We start from the raw sequence: 18,878 nt of genomic DNA, 5'->3' as shown, positions 1-18,878 counted from the left end.
CCCGTTTATTTTTCCCGATTTTCTTTTTTATTTTTTATTTTATTTTTTTTAACTTAGTGATTAAGCAAATATTGTTTAATAATATTGTAAATTTTTTTTTAAAAAATATTTAAAAGTGTTAAAAAAATGTGAAAAAAAAAACAAAAAATCTAAGTAAAAAAAAATTAAAAAGATAAAAAATAAATTGGGAAAAATAATTTTGGGCTCCCTAGCATTTCTCTTTATTAATAGTGTAAGGTTGGGTTCCTATTAAATGTGACTTTTTTAAAAGAAAGGTTTTCAAACCCATTCCACTAGATGTACTATTCACCAAATCTCTTAAGAGTCCTTTTGTGAAAGGATCCGCTAAGTTTTTACTTAACTGCACATATACAATAGTGATAATACCATCACTTATTAATTGATATATTCATTTCTCGAGTTAATATGTTTAGATTTTTCATTATAGACTTTACTATAAGCCCTAGACATAATAGCTTCACTATCACAGTGCAAAAAAATGGCTGATATTGGTTGTGGCCACAACTTTATGTCAAATAACAAATTCCTCAGCTATTCTATCTTTTTGCCCGATGTCACCAAGCCTTTAAATTCAAATTTCATTGTAGAAAGTGAAAGACTTGTCCTTTTTTAGAAGTCTATGAAACAGCTCCACTACCAAGGGTGAAAACCCAACTAGATGTAGCCTTATTATTACTTGCACTAGTAATCCAACTAGCATCACAATATCCTTCTAGTACAACAGAAAAATTGGTATAATACAGTTCTAACGACCTAGTTCTTTTAAGGTACCCAAGGACTCTACCAATTACTTTTCAATGCTCCGTACTAGAATTACTCGTACATCTAGAAAGTTTACATATTACAAAATAAATATCTGGCCAAGTGCAATACATTACATATATTAAACTACTGATTGTACTAACAAATTCTAACTGAGCAACCGCTCTACCAGCATTTTCAGTTAATTTAAATGAAGAGTCATATGAGGTATTTGCTTTTTTAATTCCTAAGTGTTGAAATTTAAGAAATATTTTCTCAACATAATGAGATTAGCATAAAGTATAACCTCCACTGTGTTTCTTTACTTTGACACCCAAAATAGTGTCAATTTCATTAAGATCCTTCATTTTGAACTTTGAAGATAAATACTTCTTAGTTTCAAATATTCCTTCCATATTTGTTCCAAATATAAGCAAGTCATCCACATAAAGACATATTATAACACCATAACAATCCGTAAATTTAGAATAAATACATTTATCAGCATTATTATGCCTAAATCTATAAGATAAAATTACCGAATCAAATTTCTCATACCATTGTTTTGGTGCTTGTTTTAATTCATACAATGACTTAATTAATTTACAAAAATGACTTAATTAATTTACAAACTTTCTTTTCTTGCCCATGCATAACAAATCCTTCTAGTTGTTCTATGTATACCTCTTCATCCAGTTTATCATTAGGAAAGCAATTTTAACATCCATTTGGTGTACAAATAAGTTATATATTGAAGCTAGTGTCATAAGCACTCTAATAGATGTAAATCTAGCCACTGGAGCATACGTATCAAAATAGTCTACACCTTTTTTTTAAAAAACCTTTGGCTACTAATCTGGCCGTAAAAGTTTGAAGAGACCCATCTGTATTGTATTTTCTCCTAAATACCTATTTACAACCAATAGGTTTAGATCCAGGAGGCAAGTCTATTAAAACCCAAGTATTGTTTGACAATATTAAGTCTATTTCATCATTTATCGCCTCTTTTCAAAATGCAACATCTCTAGAAGTCATAGCTTCTTTAAAAAAAAAATTGATCTTCTTCTATATTTAATAGAATGGGTATCTTATTTAAAGCATCACCTTTATTTCCTTCTAAAATGAAAACGAAAACAATAGCCTAAGATGACAAACTCTGGATCCAAGTTTTTCCATTTTCTGACTCTTTGACTTCTTCTCGATTCAGTCATTGTAATTATACAATTCATTTTCTGACTCAAGTCAAATTATGATGTTTAAGTAGGATTTGATATTGCTTTAGAGTCATTATAGAATTTATCTTCAATAAACTCTGCATCATTTTATTCTACTATAACGTTAGAATCCAAATCCAAAAGTCTCTATGCTTTTGAATTCTCAGCATATCCTACAAAAACACTATTAATTGCCCTTGGACCTAATTTTGTTCTTTTTAGGTTTGGAACTCTTAAAAGGCTAAACAGCCTCATACCCCTAGGTATTCTAGATTTACTTTTTCCACCTTTCCACAATTCATATAGTGAAATTTTGACTTTCATATGAGGTATTCTATTATGCAAGTAACATGCCATGAGCAGTGCTTCTCCCCACAAATTAAAAGACAATTTTGCATTCAAAATCATAACATTTAACATATCAACTAGTGTTATATTTTTTCCTTTTGCTAAACCGTTTTGTTGTGGGATATAGGGTACACTAGTTTGATGTATCATGTCATTATCCTTACAGTACAAAGAAAATTCAGTAGAAAAATATTCACCACCTCTATCACTACGAAGTATCTTAATTTTTTTTTTCCTTTTGATTTTCAACGACAGACTTATAAGATTTGAACATATTGAAGGTCTCATCCTTACTTTTCATAAATATACATGCGTATGTCTTGAAAAATTATCAATAAAAGCAATAAAATATATATTACCTCCTCTAGTTAAAATACGATTTAGTTCACAAATATCATAATGTACAAGTTCTAATAATTGTGTATTTCTGTCTGTTTTAGGAAAATGTTTCTTTGTCATTTTTGCTTAAATGAAAATTTCATATTTAGCACCATGTCCATGATTATATAGAATTAAACTATGTTTAGACATAAACTTTAAAGATTTAAATTTAAATATGCTAAACAATTATACCACAAAATAGAAGACTCAATAATATAAGCAGAATCAGAACTTATTTTATCAATACTTAGTTTATACATCACATCTCAAGAGTACAATTTTCCAACAAACACTCCCCATTCGAAAAGAATTATATTATCAGACTAGATTACGATCTTGACAACCTTCTTACAAAGCAAATTTGTAGATACAAGATTTTTCTTTATTTTTGGGACATGAAAAACATTGACAAGAATAAGTTTCTTCCCAAAAGTGAACTGAAGTTCCATAATTCATTTTCTCACAATTTTTACAGAGTTGTAATTTTCCATTAGTACTACATCAATTTGCTGTATCTTCATAATTTTTTAATTGACATCTCTGATTACAAACATGAGCGGTAGCGCCTGAATCATACCACCAATCAGAAGACTCGGTTGTTGTAGCTATATTTAACTCTGTAATCATGCTAATGTGTATTTCAAAGACCATGGCCACAATTTTCGAAATCTCATTTTCGATCAGATTGATACTTTTGGGATTGCCACTTTCTTTCTTGTATTTCTTATTGTACTTGCATTCACGCATAAAGTGTTCATTCTTTCCACAATTATAACAAGTTTTTATTTTCTTAGACTTGTCACCATTGTTAGAAAAGGCATTATATTTTCTCTTGTTTCCTCCAAAATTACCTTGAAACTTATTTTTCTCATCAACAAAATTCACTTTAGAGCCATTTTGAGAAAATAATTTCTTATCACAAATTCGAGTTTCCTCTTCAATTAGTAAATATTTTTGAATTTGTTCTATAGTGAAATCTTTTGTTGTGTGCATAATTTTCTTTCTATAATTATTCTAACTTGAATGGGGTTTGGCAATAATAGCCCCAACTTACAAAAGTTTAGAAATTTCAACATTAAGATCTCGAAATTTATTCACCAAAACTTGCAATTCATGGACTTGATCCATCAAAGAAGTATTATCATTCATTGTAAATTTAAAATATTTCATAATAAGGAATTTATTCATACCTTACTTTTCGGTTCTATACTTGAATTCCAATGCCTCTCAAATCTCTTTTGGTGACTTGATTGATGTAAACAAGTCGTAGAGACGATCAGAAAGTGTATTTAGAATGTGTCCTCTACATATCACTTCATCTTCTTCGTACTTCTTGCGTTTCGCCTTGATTTGATCATTATAGTCAAATTTAGGTTCTGGAAGTGCTGGCAAGTTCGAATCCAAAACATATAAAATCTTCAATGTAGTAAGAATGAACATCAACTTGTCTTTTCAGCAAGTAAAATTCGTTCCATCAAACCTATTTAGTTTGACAAAGTCTTGGTTTAACATCTTGAAAGTCGTTATATCAGATTCTAATCACATTACGATTATCATCTTAAAATTGTTGAAGAAAATTATGTAGATACAGTAATCTGAAAAAATAAATACGACTTTTAAGCTTGTAGAACACTATCTTTAAGGTGATAATTGCCCCACTCGAAAGAGTTTGCTACCAGGTTACAAGCAATTCACCCTCAAGATATAAGAAAGTCACCAACTGCAAATAGAGATTATGAAATTTTTCCTTCTGAGTTTCTCTAAAAAATTGTGTAAGTGACTGAAAATATGAGAGAAATGAATAATGAATTCGTGGGTCTCGTCCTCTATTTATAGAGAATGAAGTAAGGCTGAGTACAGACAATGTCGGAGTCGAAGTGCCCTACATCCGACTCCGATTGTGACTCCAATTCACATAGCTTCCGATCCAACTCCGACTCCGCCTATTCAAAGTGGAGTCGAATTTGGGCTTTCTTTATTGGGCTTTTTTTCTTAACCCATTTGAAATTTCAATTCGACAATCTTAAGCTCTCACTAACCAGATTTTAGTTTTTAAAGGAAAAAAAAATATTTTTTCAATTTCAATTTTATTAAAACATAACTAAAATTGAAAAAATAAATCATTGTACAAATTATTGTTACTATACATTAGTATTATATGTTCTTATATGTTAATATTTATGCATTAGTATTATATGTTATTATACATTGATTATTATACATTATTAGTACATATTATTATACTTTAATTATTATATATTAGTATTATATGTTATTATAAATTTATATATTTGTGTTTATACATTAGTATTAAATGTTATTATATAATTAGTATTACATGTTATTATACATTATTGTTTATACAATAGATGTTATTATACATTAGTGTTACATGGTAGTAATAGTACTTAATAGTATGGTTTTTACATATACTAAACTATTGTTAGTGAATTTAGTCTATTTATATTACAGTATAAGCATATTATTTTATAATAATTTGCTCATACTAGTATATTATTGAATTTAATTAACTATATAAGTTATAGTTAAATAAAATATATATGATTAATATATAAAAAATACATATATTTTTATAAAATATGTACAATATCGGAGTTGGAATTGGAGTCGGAGTCGGCGATGTAAGTCAGTACATCGCCACCTCCAACTCCGACTCCTACTCCAACTTTTTTAGTTAAAAAAACTCCGATTCCAACTTATCGAAGTCGGAGCGGAGTCAGATTTTTGAATTTTTGCTCAATTTTAGAATGAAGTGACACTATGTGAAAAATCACAACTCTTTACTTGTGACTTTTCAATTAGTAATAATAGTTTAAATGTCATGTTATTTCATTTAGAGACTAAAGAACATGTCTGGTCAAGTGGTTGGACACCTCCCATCTCTAAGGAAGGCCACTGGTTCAAAATATGCCTATTTTCGGTTGAGCTTATTTTGAAGTATTGCACCCATCCAAGTGGGTCTTCAAACAGGCCGGTTCAGCCCATGCGTGGTGTCTCTTCGACTCACGCCAAACATTGTGTTTGTTTGGCCCAAGCATAGTATCTCTTCGATCCATGCATGGTACCTCTTCGACCCAAGCATTGTGCCTTTTCGGGCTTGGCCAACGCCTAATTCCATGCTTTGTTAAAATTAAAGTATCAAAGTGTAGCTATTGTGGTTTGAACCTGTACCCTCTCCTTTGAAACAACATACCCTTACCATTGAATTAATGCATCTCTTTGAGATAGTAGTTCATGAAAATAAATAATAATCCACATTCAATAAATTCACATATTTAATATCACAATCTATAATAAATATAACAATGTCTTTCTTTCTGATAAGCTCTGTCTCAACGCCAATTAGGAAAGAACGAAAAATGTTGACCCGACGTTTCTTTGACTTATGTTGATGATCTATTCGATATTTCGATGCATGCATGCAGCAATACGACGTACTATATATATATATGCATGTATTAATAGGGCCTGATACATGTATATAATATGTATGTACAAGCTCCCTGGAAAAGCAAGATTAAGACATCAAACTCACACTCAGTTCTTTAGAGGGAAACAAACGAAAATCATGGAGGGGATCAAAGCATGCACTTCCAATGCCTCCTTATAAAGCGTTGAATTAATGTTGGTTACATGGAGTGCATTTGGAATATTGTTGGGTTATCTTCAAGAAATTATGTCATATTTCTACTTTACTTGTATATTGACTAACATATAGGCCTGCATATTGGCCCGACCCAACTTGGCCTTCAACCTTGGCCGTGGAAAAATAACCTGACCCGAACCATTCGGGTCGAGTAAAATTTATCTTATATATATATCAGGTCAGGTAAAATTTATCTTATATATATAAACTTCTTGAAAGCCCTTCTTTTTCTCTGCCTCAGCCTCAGAGATGCAGTCCATGGCCAAGACACGCATTTCCATGATCCTCACAAACAAAACCCACTAACTCGAACGGAAACCTCGTTAATTGCCGAGAAATGATCTTCACAAACAATACCCATGAGCTCTTCCTCCAATTTGTTACCTTCGACATGTAAAGGGTCCAATCTCTTTCAAATCTCTTCCATCAAACCCACCAGCGAGACAACTTCTACAAGCAATTCCTTATTCATAAGTGTTATGATTTTTTCTTCCTGCTTATCTTTCTCTGAACTATACGAAGATGAAGCAAGAAAGAAGCCCAAAACTCTAGAGGTAGATAAAAGGGTTTGGATATATTGCACGTACCAACATACCCAGGAGGAAAGTTCCCAACTTAATGGGCTAGAATTTTCATTAACGTTGGAGAGCTTTAGGTAGTTTCTACCGTCGGTGGAGGGGTAGACGGAGAGTTGGTTCTGAAGGATGAAGTCGCCGTGCACGAGGACGAGATGGATGATGAAGAGGCACTGGGCGATGTTGATTAGTGCAGCCGATGTTAGCCCAGTGCCTGGTGCAAATCAGTTTCCAGAGACTTCCCCACCTCCACCCTGGCCAAAAAAATGATGATCGTGAAGGAGATGATCTGAATCCCTTACACCTGCAGTGAGCAAGGAGTTGGACTTAGAAGGCAAGGACTCTCATCCATGGGACTTAGAGGCTAGGGTTCCGAGAAAAAAAGAACAAATTTATAGAGGCCGGTCGAATTAACACCCGAAGAACAAACCCGGCACTAGGAGGGTTGGAGAACCAACCTTATAATGACCTGTCATATGTCGAACGGATCAAATTGATTAAATCGGGTCAATCAGATTGTCGGTCCATGTGCACAAGCCTACTAACATATTGTAACACCCAATTCCCAAAGGCTAAGAGTGTCACGTGCTTTTCATAACAATAAATCCGGTAAGAGATCTCAAATTTCATAAATGAAATTAGAAATTTATTTTGTAGAAAATGTATAATAAAAAATCTTCCAAAAACATTAAATAAATAAACTGATAAAATCCATATCATAAAAAATGTTTTTATTTTATTAAATCTGAACTAAACATTATATGCGCCTTCTATTCCTAGCCTTCCTACTCGTATTCATCATCCTCACCTGGGTGGTTAAAAATATGAAAACAAACAAAAATGAGTCGAAGACTCAGCAAGAAATCCATCATAACGTAAACATATTAAACATAAAGTTTTCATAAAGACTTTCATGCTGAGAGTTTAAATTCATGACTATTCATACTAATGTTTCTGCTATGCATGACTGTTTTAACTGAATTAACTGACTAATCTGACTGATCTGATTTATCTGACTGGCTAACACACTTAACCTTGTGTGCGAGGTTGTGCACCGACTCCACATCCCGCGACCGCAAGGGGAGCCGCTGGTAGTATTCTGGCATACTATGGTGGACCACGACTGAGTTTGTGGCTTGCACATCCACCCTGAAACTGAACTGCATTGGTACCATGCATCTGAATGGTCATCTTATTAACTGATCTGATCTTATCTTTCACTTGAATTTAATATGGCTTACGTGTCTTATACACATGAGATGCATGACATAATACATACATAATTATAATTTCTGAATCTGAACATGATGCGGAATTACATGATCGTATGCTATGCTAGATGACATGTTTGCATATGACATGAGTGGTTCATAAATAATGGCTGGAAATGAACTGGCTTGAATACTAATTGTCTATGAACTGAACTGTGATGATCCTAAACTTGTGATCAAATTACTTATCTCGCTGTATTTCTTCTTGAATAACACTTCGTAACTTGACAACTATATGTAATAATAACTATCACTAAATTTGTTTGGAAATAAATAAGTACTAATATCCTACATAATTAAAACCACAATCTAAAAGGTAGTCACACAAATCTTTTGTTTAACCCTATAATTAATAAATCCTAGTATTTAAATTACTTAAAATACTAATTTATAATTTAGTAAAATAATTCATAAACTTCAATTCTTAAACTAAGTTTCATTTCTTAATTATTAAATCTTATAAGAAACCTAATAAATTCTATGAAATATTCTTAACATCATAATTTTATTAAATTCTTAACATAATAATTTTATTAAATCCTACTAAATAGACAAAGAAAATATTAACTAAAATATTAGACTCAATAGTATATATTAATAAAATATATTTCAAATTCTTTAAACACTTCCTTATAAAAATGAGCTTATGATTAATATATTTATTTAATAACATTAAACTCAACTTGAAATATTAAACTCAACTTTAATTAAAATGACATAATAATATTCATAATTAACATATTCTTTAACGTAAGGTTATAAATATAATTATACTTAAAACACTGCTTCAAGATACTAGATTTAAAGGGCATACTTGTAGTTTATCCACAACTGCACTTAGTAAACCGAAACCTAAAGCAAATACATATATATTCTGCAGAAAAACAGAGGGCACGGGAGAGAGAGGCGCGCGACGCAAGGGCTCACCGAGAGAGAGGTTGACGTGCGGCGATTCTGGGTTGCTGGCGAGGGTCACGGCAGCGCGACTGGGGGCTCGTCTGTGGTGGTGCGATGCCGAAGTAAGTGAACCATGCGGCAGTGCAACCGAGAGGGAGGGAGGCGCACGTGCTGAGCTGGGTGGCTGAGGGTCGTAGGCCAACCGGGATGGAGTAGGTGCCATGGGGAAAAGCTGGTCGACGGTTTCTGGCACCGTGGGTGGTGCTCTGACGTCCTGGGATGGTCAGCGGAACAACCTGAATTGGCAGCATCGAGGTGCTCGGCAAGAAGCCACCGCGTGGCGTACGTGTGACAGGGCTTGGAGGTCCTTCATGGTCATGCATGGTCTGCGTAGCGTGTGGTTCCATCGTCGAGTCGTGGCCTTTTCGGTTGCTGCGTCTCACTGAGTAGTGTCCGGGCAGCTTTTCATGGCATGGGTGCTCTGTTCCTTAAGTGCAAAACAAGGGTGCGTTTCGTGCATGACTGAGGCGCAGGGAGGGGCTTACCGTGTTGTCCGAGGAGTCGGTTCGTGGTGCTTCAATTGGTGGTGTGAAGTGAGGTCACGGTGGTGGAAGTCTCTTCACAGTGGCGTGCACAGGCAGAAGAGCTGAGTGAGGGCTGGGCAAAGGCTCGAAATGGTTCATGGTCTGCGACGTGAGGTTTTCTTCATGCAGAAGATCAAGCGTATAAACATATATATATATATATAGGTGGTAGAGAACACCATAAAAATAAACCCTAGAGAAAGAGACGTGCATGTGCAGTGGAGACGTGCGGGACGGAGAGGAGAGAAAACGTGGAAATTAAAAATATGAGTTATCCTAATAACAATAAAATATGAATACTAATAATAATGGTACGATAACAATTCTATTAAAATTAACAATCTATTAATAATATAAAATCTGATAAAATAAACATAATAATAATAATAAAATATTTATTGCTATATAAAAAAATTTACATAAAATTTATATTATAGCTTAAACTTAAGATCGGGTTCTTACACATATATACATGTACTTGCTATATCCTCCTGTTGATCGTCATATCAACGCCTCATGCCCAAAATGATTTTTTTTTTTTTTTAAGTTTTATTAGAAAAATTTTAGGTTTGTAGCCCACATCATTATTATCGGCCTTCACGCATAACGTGCATGAATATATATTTGGAAAATATAGTACAACTATCAAATATATCCATCATCTATTTTTATTTTTCTAATAGTTAAGAAAGTGATTATTAATGAATTTATTTATTTTTCTTAATGGTTAAGAATGTTTAAAAAATGATTAAAGAAAAATAAAAAAAATAAAAAACTTATTTGTACTAATGTGCACATTTGATAATCACCCTAATATTGTTCTATATATTTAAGATCGATTTGGGTTGCATTAGGAGTCTAGCTTAAAAAGTATTTATATATTTAGGACCTGTTTAGGAAGCTTAGTGTTTAGAGACTAGTCTTAAAAGTTCTTTAATGAAAAACTTAGATTGTTTGGGTGTTACATATTAAAATATTTTTTAATCTCAAATATACTTTTCCAGATAATCCAAAATGTAGATTAGATTTTAAAAAGATCTTCAATAGATAAAAATATTCATACAACTTTCAGATAATTACAACTTTTAAACTTTTAAGGATATAATCATAATCTTTTAAAAAATCAAATGATCGTCATTTCTACCTCAAAAATCAATTTTTTAATTTATTTTCAAATAAATGTAATATGTTTGAAAGTATTTTAAATATATGGTAATTACCAAACAATAACTAATTCTTTAATAATAGAATTTATTACTTAAACTATAGTTATAACTCCTATAACTATAGGCCTGTTTGGAATTGCGATATGAGTCTTAAAAAGTGCTTAAATAGCTTTAAAAGTTATTTAATAGAAAAAAAAAAGTTATTTGAGTATTACATATTAAAGCACTTTAAATTTCAAATAAGCTAAAAAGTACATTTGAGGAACGTGCTTTTCCATATAATGCGGAATATAATTCAAATTTTAAAAAAGTTGTCAATAGACGAAAATACCCATTCGACTTTAAAATAATTACAACTTTTAAACTTTCAAGAATATGGTGATATTCAATAAAAATTCAAATATTCGTCATTTCTACCTCCTAAAATATTTTCTTAATTTATTTCCCAACAAACGTAATATATTTGAAAGTATTTTAAACATATGATTACCAAATGGTAAATAAATTTTTAATAGTACGTATAACTTATTACTTAAGTTATAAGTTATATTTCTCACTGTAATTTTAAACATGCATTATATATAATAAGTTATATTTTTCACCACAATCTCAAACATGCACCGACTCTAGCTATTAACGTGATAATTAATTACATCATTGTTCTAGTTCCAAGCTGGTACCATGTATAGCTAGTGAGCTGATTAATTTCCAGTTCCGAAGCTTATCATGAGTCAAATCCACTAAAAAGAGTAATGATGATAATATTCGTGAAATTCTTAATTAAGATAATTTCTCATGTATTAATCCACATTAAATGATAAATAAATGATAATAAATAGTTTTAGATATTTTGGCATATAATTAGGTAATGAAATAATAATGAATAAAAATTTGTATATAATGTATATGTAATTTCTAATCTTTTAAGCTTTAGTTCATGTTTGAGATTGAAGTGAAAAATATACCTTATATCTTTAGGGCTTATAACTTATAATATAAATAATAAGTTCTACTATTAAAAAGTTATTTAATGTTTGATAATTATATGTTTAAAATATTTTCAAATATTTTATATTTGTTTGGAAATTACAAATTAAAAAAGTGCTCTCAAAAGTAAAAATGACGATTATTTAAATTTTTAAAAATTATAACCATGTCCTTAAAAGTTTAAAAGTTGTAATTATCTGAAAGTTGTATGGGTATAATTTTCGTCCATTGAAAATATTTTTAAAATTTGAATTACTTTCCGCGCATTATCTAGAAAAGCACGTTTGATTTTTTTCCTCAAACATGGTTTTTAACTTATTTAAGATTAAAAGTGATTTAATATGTCACACCCAAATAACCTAATTTTTTTTCATTAAATATCAAATTTTAAGACTATTTAAATACTTTTTTAACACTCCTACTACAATCCCAAAAAGACCCTTAATCTGTTATCGCAGATTTAAGCTTAAAAGATTAGATTTTCGAGAGATTTGAAGCCACGAAAAGTGGAGAAATCAGCCGTGTACGTGGTCCATGTACCAGGCTTGAAGGATGAAATTCGGCCGTCCGGTTTGCTTGACAATTGGATGTCTATATATATATATATATATTGGCTAGATATCATTTGGAATATTGTTGGGGTTGCTCTTTCTCTTTTCCAAAGTGCTTCTACTTTTTAAGTTCAAAGGAAAGTCCGAAAGGATCATCATGCATGGCCAGCCAGCTTCAAGTAGTATACCATTCATTTTGTTTATCTCCAAGAAATATATATATATATATATATATATATATATATATATATATACACTCATGATTGATCCCCGACAATTAAATTTCTTCTTTTTTTCTTTTTTTCCCCCCGTAATCAAGCAACTTTGGAATTGTTGAGGTTCATGTAATGATACTTTTCTTTTTCTTGAAAATTATACAAAAAGATAATTTTGTTCTATAAAAAATCTCAAGATCAGGTACGTATATATCCAGTTTTGAATGAAAAGGGTTTGGCATGATCATGAGCTAGCTCTCGCTCTGATATTGATCAGAAACGAAGTAAAATGGTCGGCCCCTAATTCCATCCTCTTCCTTTCCGACCAAGCATTTTCAACCACAAAACGTGAGATCAGAGACCATGATTTTCTAATTCCCAGCTTCCGGCCTCCCACTTCCTTCCGATCACATGAATTAGTCATGTTAACGTAGAAAGACGGTCATCGTAAGTACTACTTGCAAACCACTATGTCATTCACTGATAATTAATCCTATATAATAATAACATTCTTTCATAAATATAAATTAAAACGCGCCGGCGTCATGCATGCATGAACTCATAATCATTTATATATGGTAATTAATTAATATTGGTATCTCTGGAATACTTGTAATTAATTAGCTTTTTAATATATAGTAGTCCTTAATTCGCTTTTAATAATATACTGATATATATATATAATACGCATATATTTTCAAACCCCATAATACACATATATTATATAATACAGATAATACATGATGATCTGATGGTATATGGTCCGATTCTCCAAATGAAAATTATGGGTTTTAACACCCCCTTAATAAAAAATATATATATGTACCATATGCATTCCCGAGTATTTTCTTTTTGATCCATTATTAATGATTAAACACACACACACACATATAATTTGGAAACTAGGGGAGAAAAAATGCATTCATCATCGTCTTTCTATATGTATAAGTATATATATATATATATATATAGCTATCTTATAAATGAGAGCATTCCGTTAGATATTAATGTAAGTTGCTTAATTATCCAGAGTAAAGACGTCAACCAGCTTACAGGTTTAAGTTATATATATCCTAATTCACATGCAAACTTCTCTCCCAAGCTATAATATCATGATTGAATATAGATCATCATGTAAAATGAGAATCCGTAACAAGTTTCCAACTTTCTTCAAAGAAATTCTCACACGGATAAAAATTATTATAAATAAAATATATATAGTCATTTATTAGTGCTATCTGGCCTTGCATGCTATTTCTCTGAAGTTACGAAAATGAAATAATTAAGAGTTTGGTTGCTTACTCTACGATCAACTACTAGTTAGAATATTGCACATGGATTAACCCCAATTTCAGGTCTGATCTTTACATCTAGCTAGTTTGAGTGAATTTTAATTTCCTTCCAAGAAACTGTTACTTCGAATATAATTATGAAGAATGCACCCAACAAAATTAAAGTACATGAATATATATATATATATCATGTTCTTATATAAATATTATATACTTAACCATTCGCTTAACATCTAGCTAGAAGAAGTACTAATTAATGTACTTTCTACTTTTGGTGTACGTACACGAGTCATGACAGTCCCGTCATTATTAACACACATGCATCTAGCTAGACTTGTATCTAGCATTCATATATATATATATCTTTGTTTTAATTAGAACGATGACTTCACTTTATTTTTCTTCAATATATATAAGAGATCCCTTTTCCGGCCCCTTGCTTCCTCGATTGTTCTGTGTTTGATCAATATTCACGCAAAGAAGAGCATTCTGATATATAGATAGACCCAATAATAAGTAAAGCCAGCAAGGAATATCTTAATTATTCTGCCATGCGCATCTGCATTCATATGCTTCGCGGCCTGTCATTCTTCATTCATTTTTCAAACAAGTTAGGCAATCACCAACCTAGCTATCTTCATTCTTCTACATAAAGAATCCAAAATAGCCAATCATAGAAAGGAAGGAGACACAATTTTGGCCATGAACATCAATATTCCATCTTTAATACTCATAATCTTCTTTGCAACATTCTTCACAGGCGCCCTTTCGAGAAAATCCTCCGGTGACAATATAGCTTGGTGGTGTAAGAGAACCCCACATCCAGAGCCATGCAAGTACTTCATGGGACACAGCCGTCACCATTTTGCACCAAAACACAGATCTGATTTCCGAAAAATGGTGGTGCAAGTGGCCATGGATCGCGTCATAACTGCACGAAGATATGCCAAGCGGTTGGGGCAGAATCTTGAGAACGAGCACCAGAAAGCCGCATGGTCAGATTGTTTGAAACTCTACCGCAATACGATTTCCCAAATGAATCGTACCCTTCAAGGCCTAGACAATTACAAACAGAGCTGTTCCGACTTTGATGCGCAAACTTGGCTCAGCACTGCCCTCACAAATATTGAAACATGCCGTGTTGGGTCCTTAGAATTGAATGTTTCCGACTCTGTAATGCCTTCCATCTTGTCAAATAATGTATCTGAGCTAATTAGCAATAGTTTAGCCATTAATGGTGTGATTCTGCACGAAGAAAGTAATAATACAGATGAATTTCCGAACTGGGTTTCGAAGCAAGAAAGAAAACTGTTGCAGGTTTCTTCGATAAAGGCAAACGCAAATCTCGTGGTGGCAAAAGATGGTTCGGGGCATTATCGGACGGTTCAATCAGCCATTAATGTGGCAGCGAGGAGAAGGAGCACTACTGGGAGGTTTATAATATACGTGAAGAGAGGGGTTTATAGGGAGAATATTGAGGTTGCCATAAACAACAATAATGTTATGCTAGTTGGTGACGGCATGAAGTATACGATTATCACGGGCAGCCGTAGTGTTGGAGGAGGCTCCACCACCTACAATTCAGCCACTGCCGGTGAGGGATTTGATTTCTCCATCTCCTATATATGAAATGCACGCATTGATAATACTTGGTTCTAAATTCATAAAGAACTTTAGAAGATTTTTTTTTTTTTTTTTCCATAGCTATTTGCTTTAGCTCAATGACTGACATGGGGCCAATACTCTCAGGAATTGACGGCCTTCGCTTCATCGCCCGAGACATTACATTCAGCAACACTGCCGGTCCCCAAAAAGGCCAAGCAGTCGCCCTCCGGTCAGCCTCCGATCTCTCTGTTTTCTACCGCTGTGCCTTCCAAGGTTACCAAGACACCCTCATGGTCCACTCCCAGCGACAATTCTACCGACAATGCTACATCTACGGCACAATAGACTTCATCTTTGGTAATGCCGCAGTAGTCTTCCAAAACTGCATGATCTACGTAAGGAGGCCACTGAAGGGCCAAGCCAATGTGATCACAGCCCAAGGCAGAAACGACCCATACCAAAACACGGGGATTTCGATCCACAAATGCCAAGTGCGGGCAGCACGGGACCTCAAGCCCGTGGTTCGATCATTTAAAACCTACTTGGGCAGGCCCTGGATGCAATATTCTCGAACAGTATATCTGGAAACTTACATCGACAGCTTGGTGAGTCCAGTGGGATGGTTGGCATGGCAGAAATCTAAATTTGCACTTAATACTTTGTATTATGGGGAATACAAGAATTTTGGTCCAGCTTCTTCTACAAGATACAGAGTCAGATGGCCTGGATTTCATGTCATTACTAGCCAAAAAGAGGCATCTCGCTTCACCGTCAGCAACCTTCTTGCCGGGACGTCGTGGTTGCCGGCCACAGGTGTGCCATTCAAATCCGGCCTGTGACCATATTGTATGAGGATTAATTGAATTACTAATTTATTCATTAGGATTTATTTATTTGTTTGCAACATGTATGAGGATTAATTGAATTACTAATTCATTCATTATGATTTATTTATTTGTTTCCAAGGAAAAACATTTTTACTCTATTTTTTTTAACAATAAACAGCAATGCATATAATAATTATTAAACTATTATGTATACATGTAATGGAAAATAGTAGATGACAGAAGTTGGACATTTATGATATTATTCACGTTTCAATTATTTTTTGGGGCCGGGAAATTAGTGTTTACCTTATTTTGGGGACATTTGCTGAGATGCCTGCTTGTGCATAATTCCAGCCTTTTTTATAAATTAATTAATTTATAGCTTTTAACAGATTCTAATTTCAATATATATATGCTGATTTATGTTCTATAATAAAAAATTAAAATATATTCATATAAGAAATATAACGAACGTTCATCAGAGGCCAATTGATCGACTCGCACACGATCATATTTTTTCTAGAATAATTAAATATCCACATACGATGGTTATACGCTTACGTACGTGTATAGACATACGTAAATGACACTCTTACCTATGCATACATATCACATATATTTTTTAATTTTTTATTATTTTAAAAAATATTTCTCTCAAGTCAACTTGTTATATGCAGCGTTCAAATTAATGCAATAAAAAAATAATAAAAAATACCTGAAGTCAGTGCTAGCTCTATGTTAATTGATTTGTCGTGCCACCATGCCGAGGGAAAAAAAAAACAGAGATATGCTAGATTTTTACGTATAGTTATTTTTGTATATCTTTTATATATTTTATTAATATAATTGATTAAAATATTTGTTTAATATTAAAAACATGATGCAATCAATCACATTAATAGAATGTAAACAAAATAACTGCCTATAAAAATTTAAAAAAAAATATTTGTCCTAATTCCCACTTTCCTCTCTTTCTCCGTAAAGAAATCTCTTAACTCGATAACTCTATTAATGAGGCTCTCCACAAACCATTTTATTCGGAGGCAAATTAAAGTAGTGCTGGCTCGTTTGGGTAACGAGGAAATGAGAATTTTGTAATAATAAGAAATAATTTGTAAATAATAGTAAAATAGTTTGAATTAAAATATTTTATTGAGTTTTGATAAATGAAAATGAAAAGTTGAATAAAAATATTGTTATAAAGTTAAAATATTATTAGAATATTATTGTTTAGTTCTTTTTTTTTTTTTTTTTTGAAATTTGAAAATTTTATATTATTTTTTGTATTTTATTTGAAAGTTTAGAAAACTTATAATGATTAGATAATAATTAAATGAAAATTTTGAAAATTTAAAATTAAAAAATGTTTGTGTTTTGTGACGTTTAGAAATTATGAGACATTTTAAATTGAGGTAATATCATCTCATCACATCCCAAACAAGCACTTATTATTGAGCGAAAATATTTTACTGACTCCAAATTAAAAATAAGGAAAATACTTTAGTCACAAAAGGATTACACAAAAATAAACCTACAAACTAATATTACTTGATGTGGTATGTCAGATTGTAAAGTTATTTTTATTATAAAGTAGATCTAATAGATTCCAGAAAACTACGTCAATTTATAGGTTTACTTTATGTAATTTTTTTGTGTTTATAATAATTCCATATTATGTTGGACAGGCCGATTTTTCTTTAAAATTGGGCTGGAGAAAATTCCCCAACTCCTACACATCTATAAATAAGACAAATGTCTATTAAACACATCTAACCGGAAAACTCGATATATGTGTCTATTCGTGAAAACAATATTGTTTATGATCACATGTTCAAAAAATGCATAATAATTTTTTTAAACGTCGTGTTTTGAAATTTTTAATCTAAAAAAAATAGTAAAAGATAAAATATAAATAGTTATAAATAGTAAAACAGCAATAAATTTGGAGGTGTAAGATCAGTATCATTACTCTTTTCTTCAGATCATGCCCCCTAGTGCATTTTTAAAAAAATATACTAGTAGTCAAAATCGGAGAGCAAAAATCATGAAGCAACCTATAGCATTTTGAGTTTTCTTTCCGTTAATTAGTTAATTTGAGGTTAATACCGACACACGGCTTATAACTTAAATCTTACAATAATTTGATTTTGCAAAAATAATACAAAAATTAAACTATAAAATTAAGATTTTTTATGAAAGTATTATTCGATGGCGACAATAATATTATTGCCAACTTAGAAACTAATAACATATTAATAAATTAGGGAATGTCGTCGATCAAGCGAGGGATTGTAGCATGCATTAATTAATAATGTCTAATAAAATTAATGTTGTCCAGCTAATGATCTGATGATGATCTGTACTATATTATTTCAATATATTTTTCCTTTGCCTTTGCATGTTCTAATTTGGTGATCATGAGAATTATAAATAATATTTATAAAACGAAGGTTCCCTTCCCTTTCGGATACCGATCGATCATGAGAGTACTAATCATCATTCATCGTCAGGTTGTCCAGCTAATCATCATCATCAG

At 32.0% G+C, this 18,878-nt stretch overlaps 1 protein-coding gene across 1 annotated transcript; it reads left to right on the top strand.

Annotated features, from left to right (window-relative positions):
- Nucleotides 1–14,452: 14,452 nt before the first annotated feature.
- On the top strand, nt 14,453–16,413 carry LOC121252202 (probable pectinesterase/pectinesterase inhibitor 60). Its single transcript, XM_041151732.1, has 2 exons — nt 14,453–15,504; nt 15,660–16,413. Exons 1-2 carry the CDS (start codon nt 14,613–14,615, stop codon nt 16,352–16,354), a joined length of 1,587 nt encoding a protein of 528 aa, XP_041007666.1. The 5' UTR covers nt 14,453–14,612; the 3' UTR covers nt 16,355–16,413.
- Nucleotides 16,414–18,878: the final 2,465 nt, after the last annotated feature.

This window comes from Juglans microcarpa x Juglans regia, chromosome 2S, assembly GCF_004785595.1.
Source record: "Juglans microcarpa x Juglans regia isolate MS1-56 chromosome 2S, Jm3101_v1.0, whole genome shotgun sequence".
NCBI classification, from domain to species: domain Eukaryota; kingdom Viridiplantae; phylum Streptophyta; class Magnoliopsida; order Fagales; family Juglandaceae; genus Juglans; species Juglans microcarpa x Juglans regia.
The sequence above is the reverse complement of the archived record's forward strand: the minus strand, read 5'-3'. Positions and strand labels throughout refer to the sequence as shown.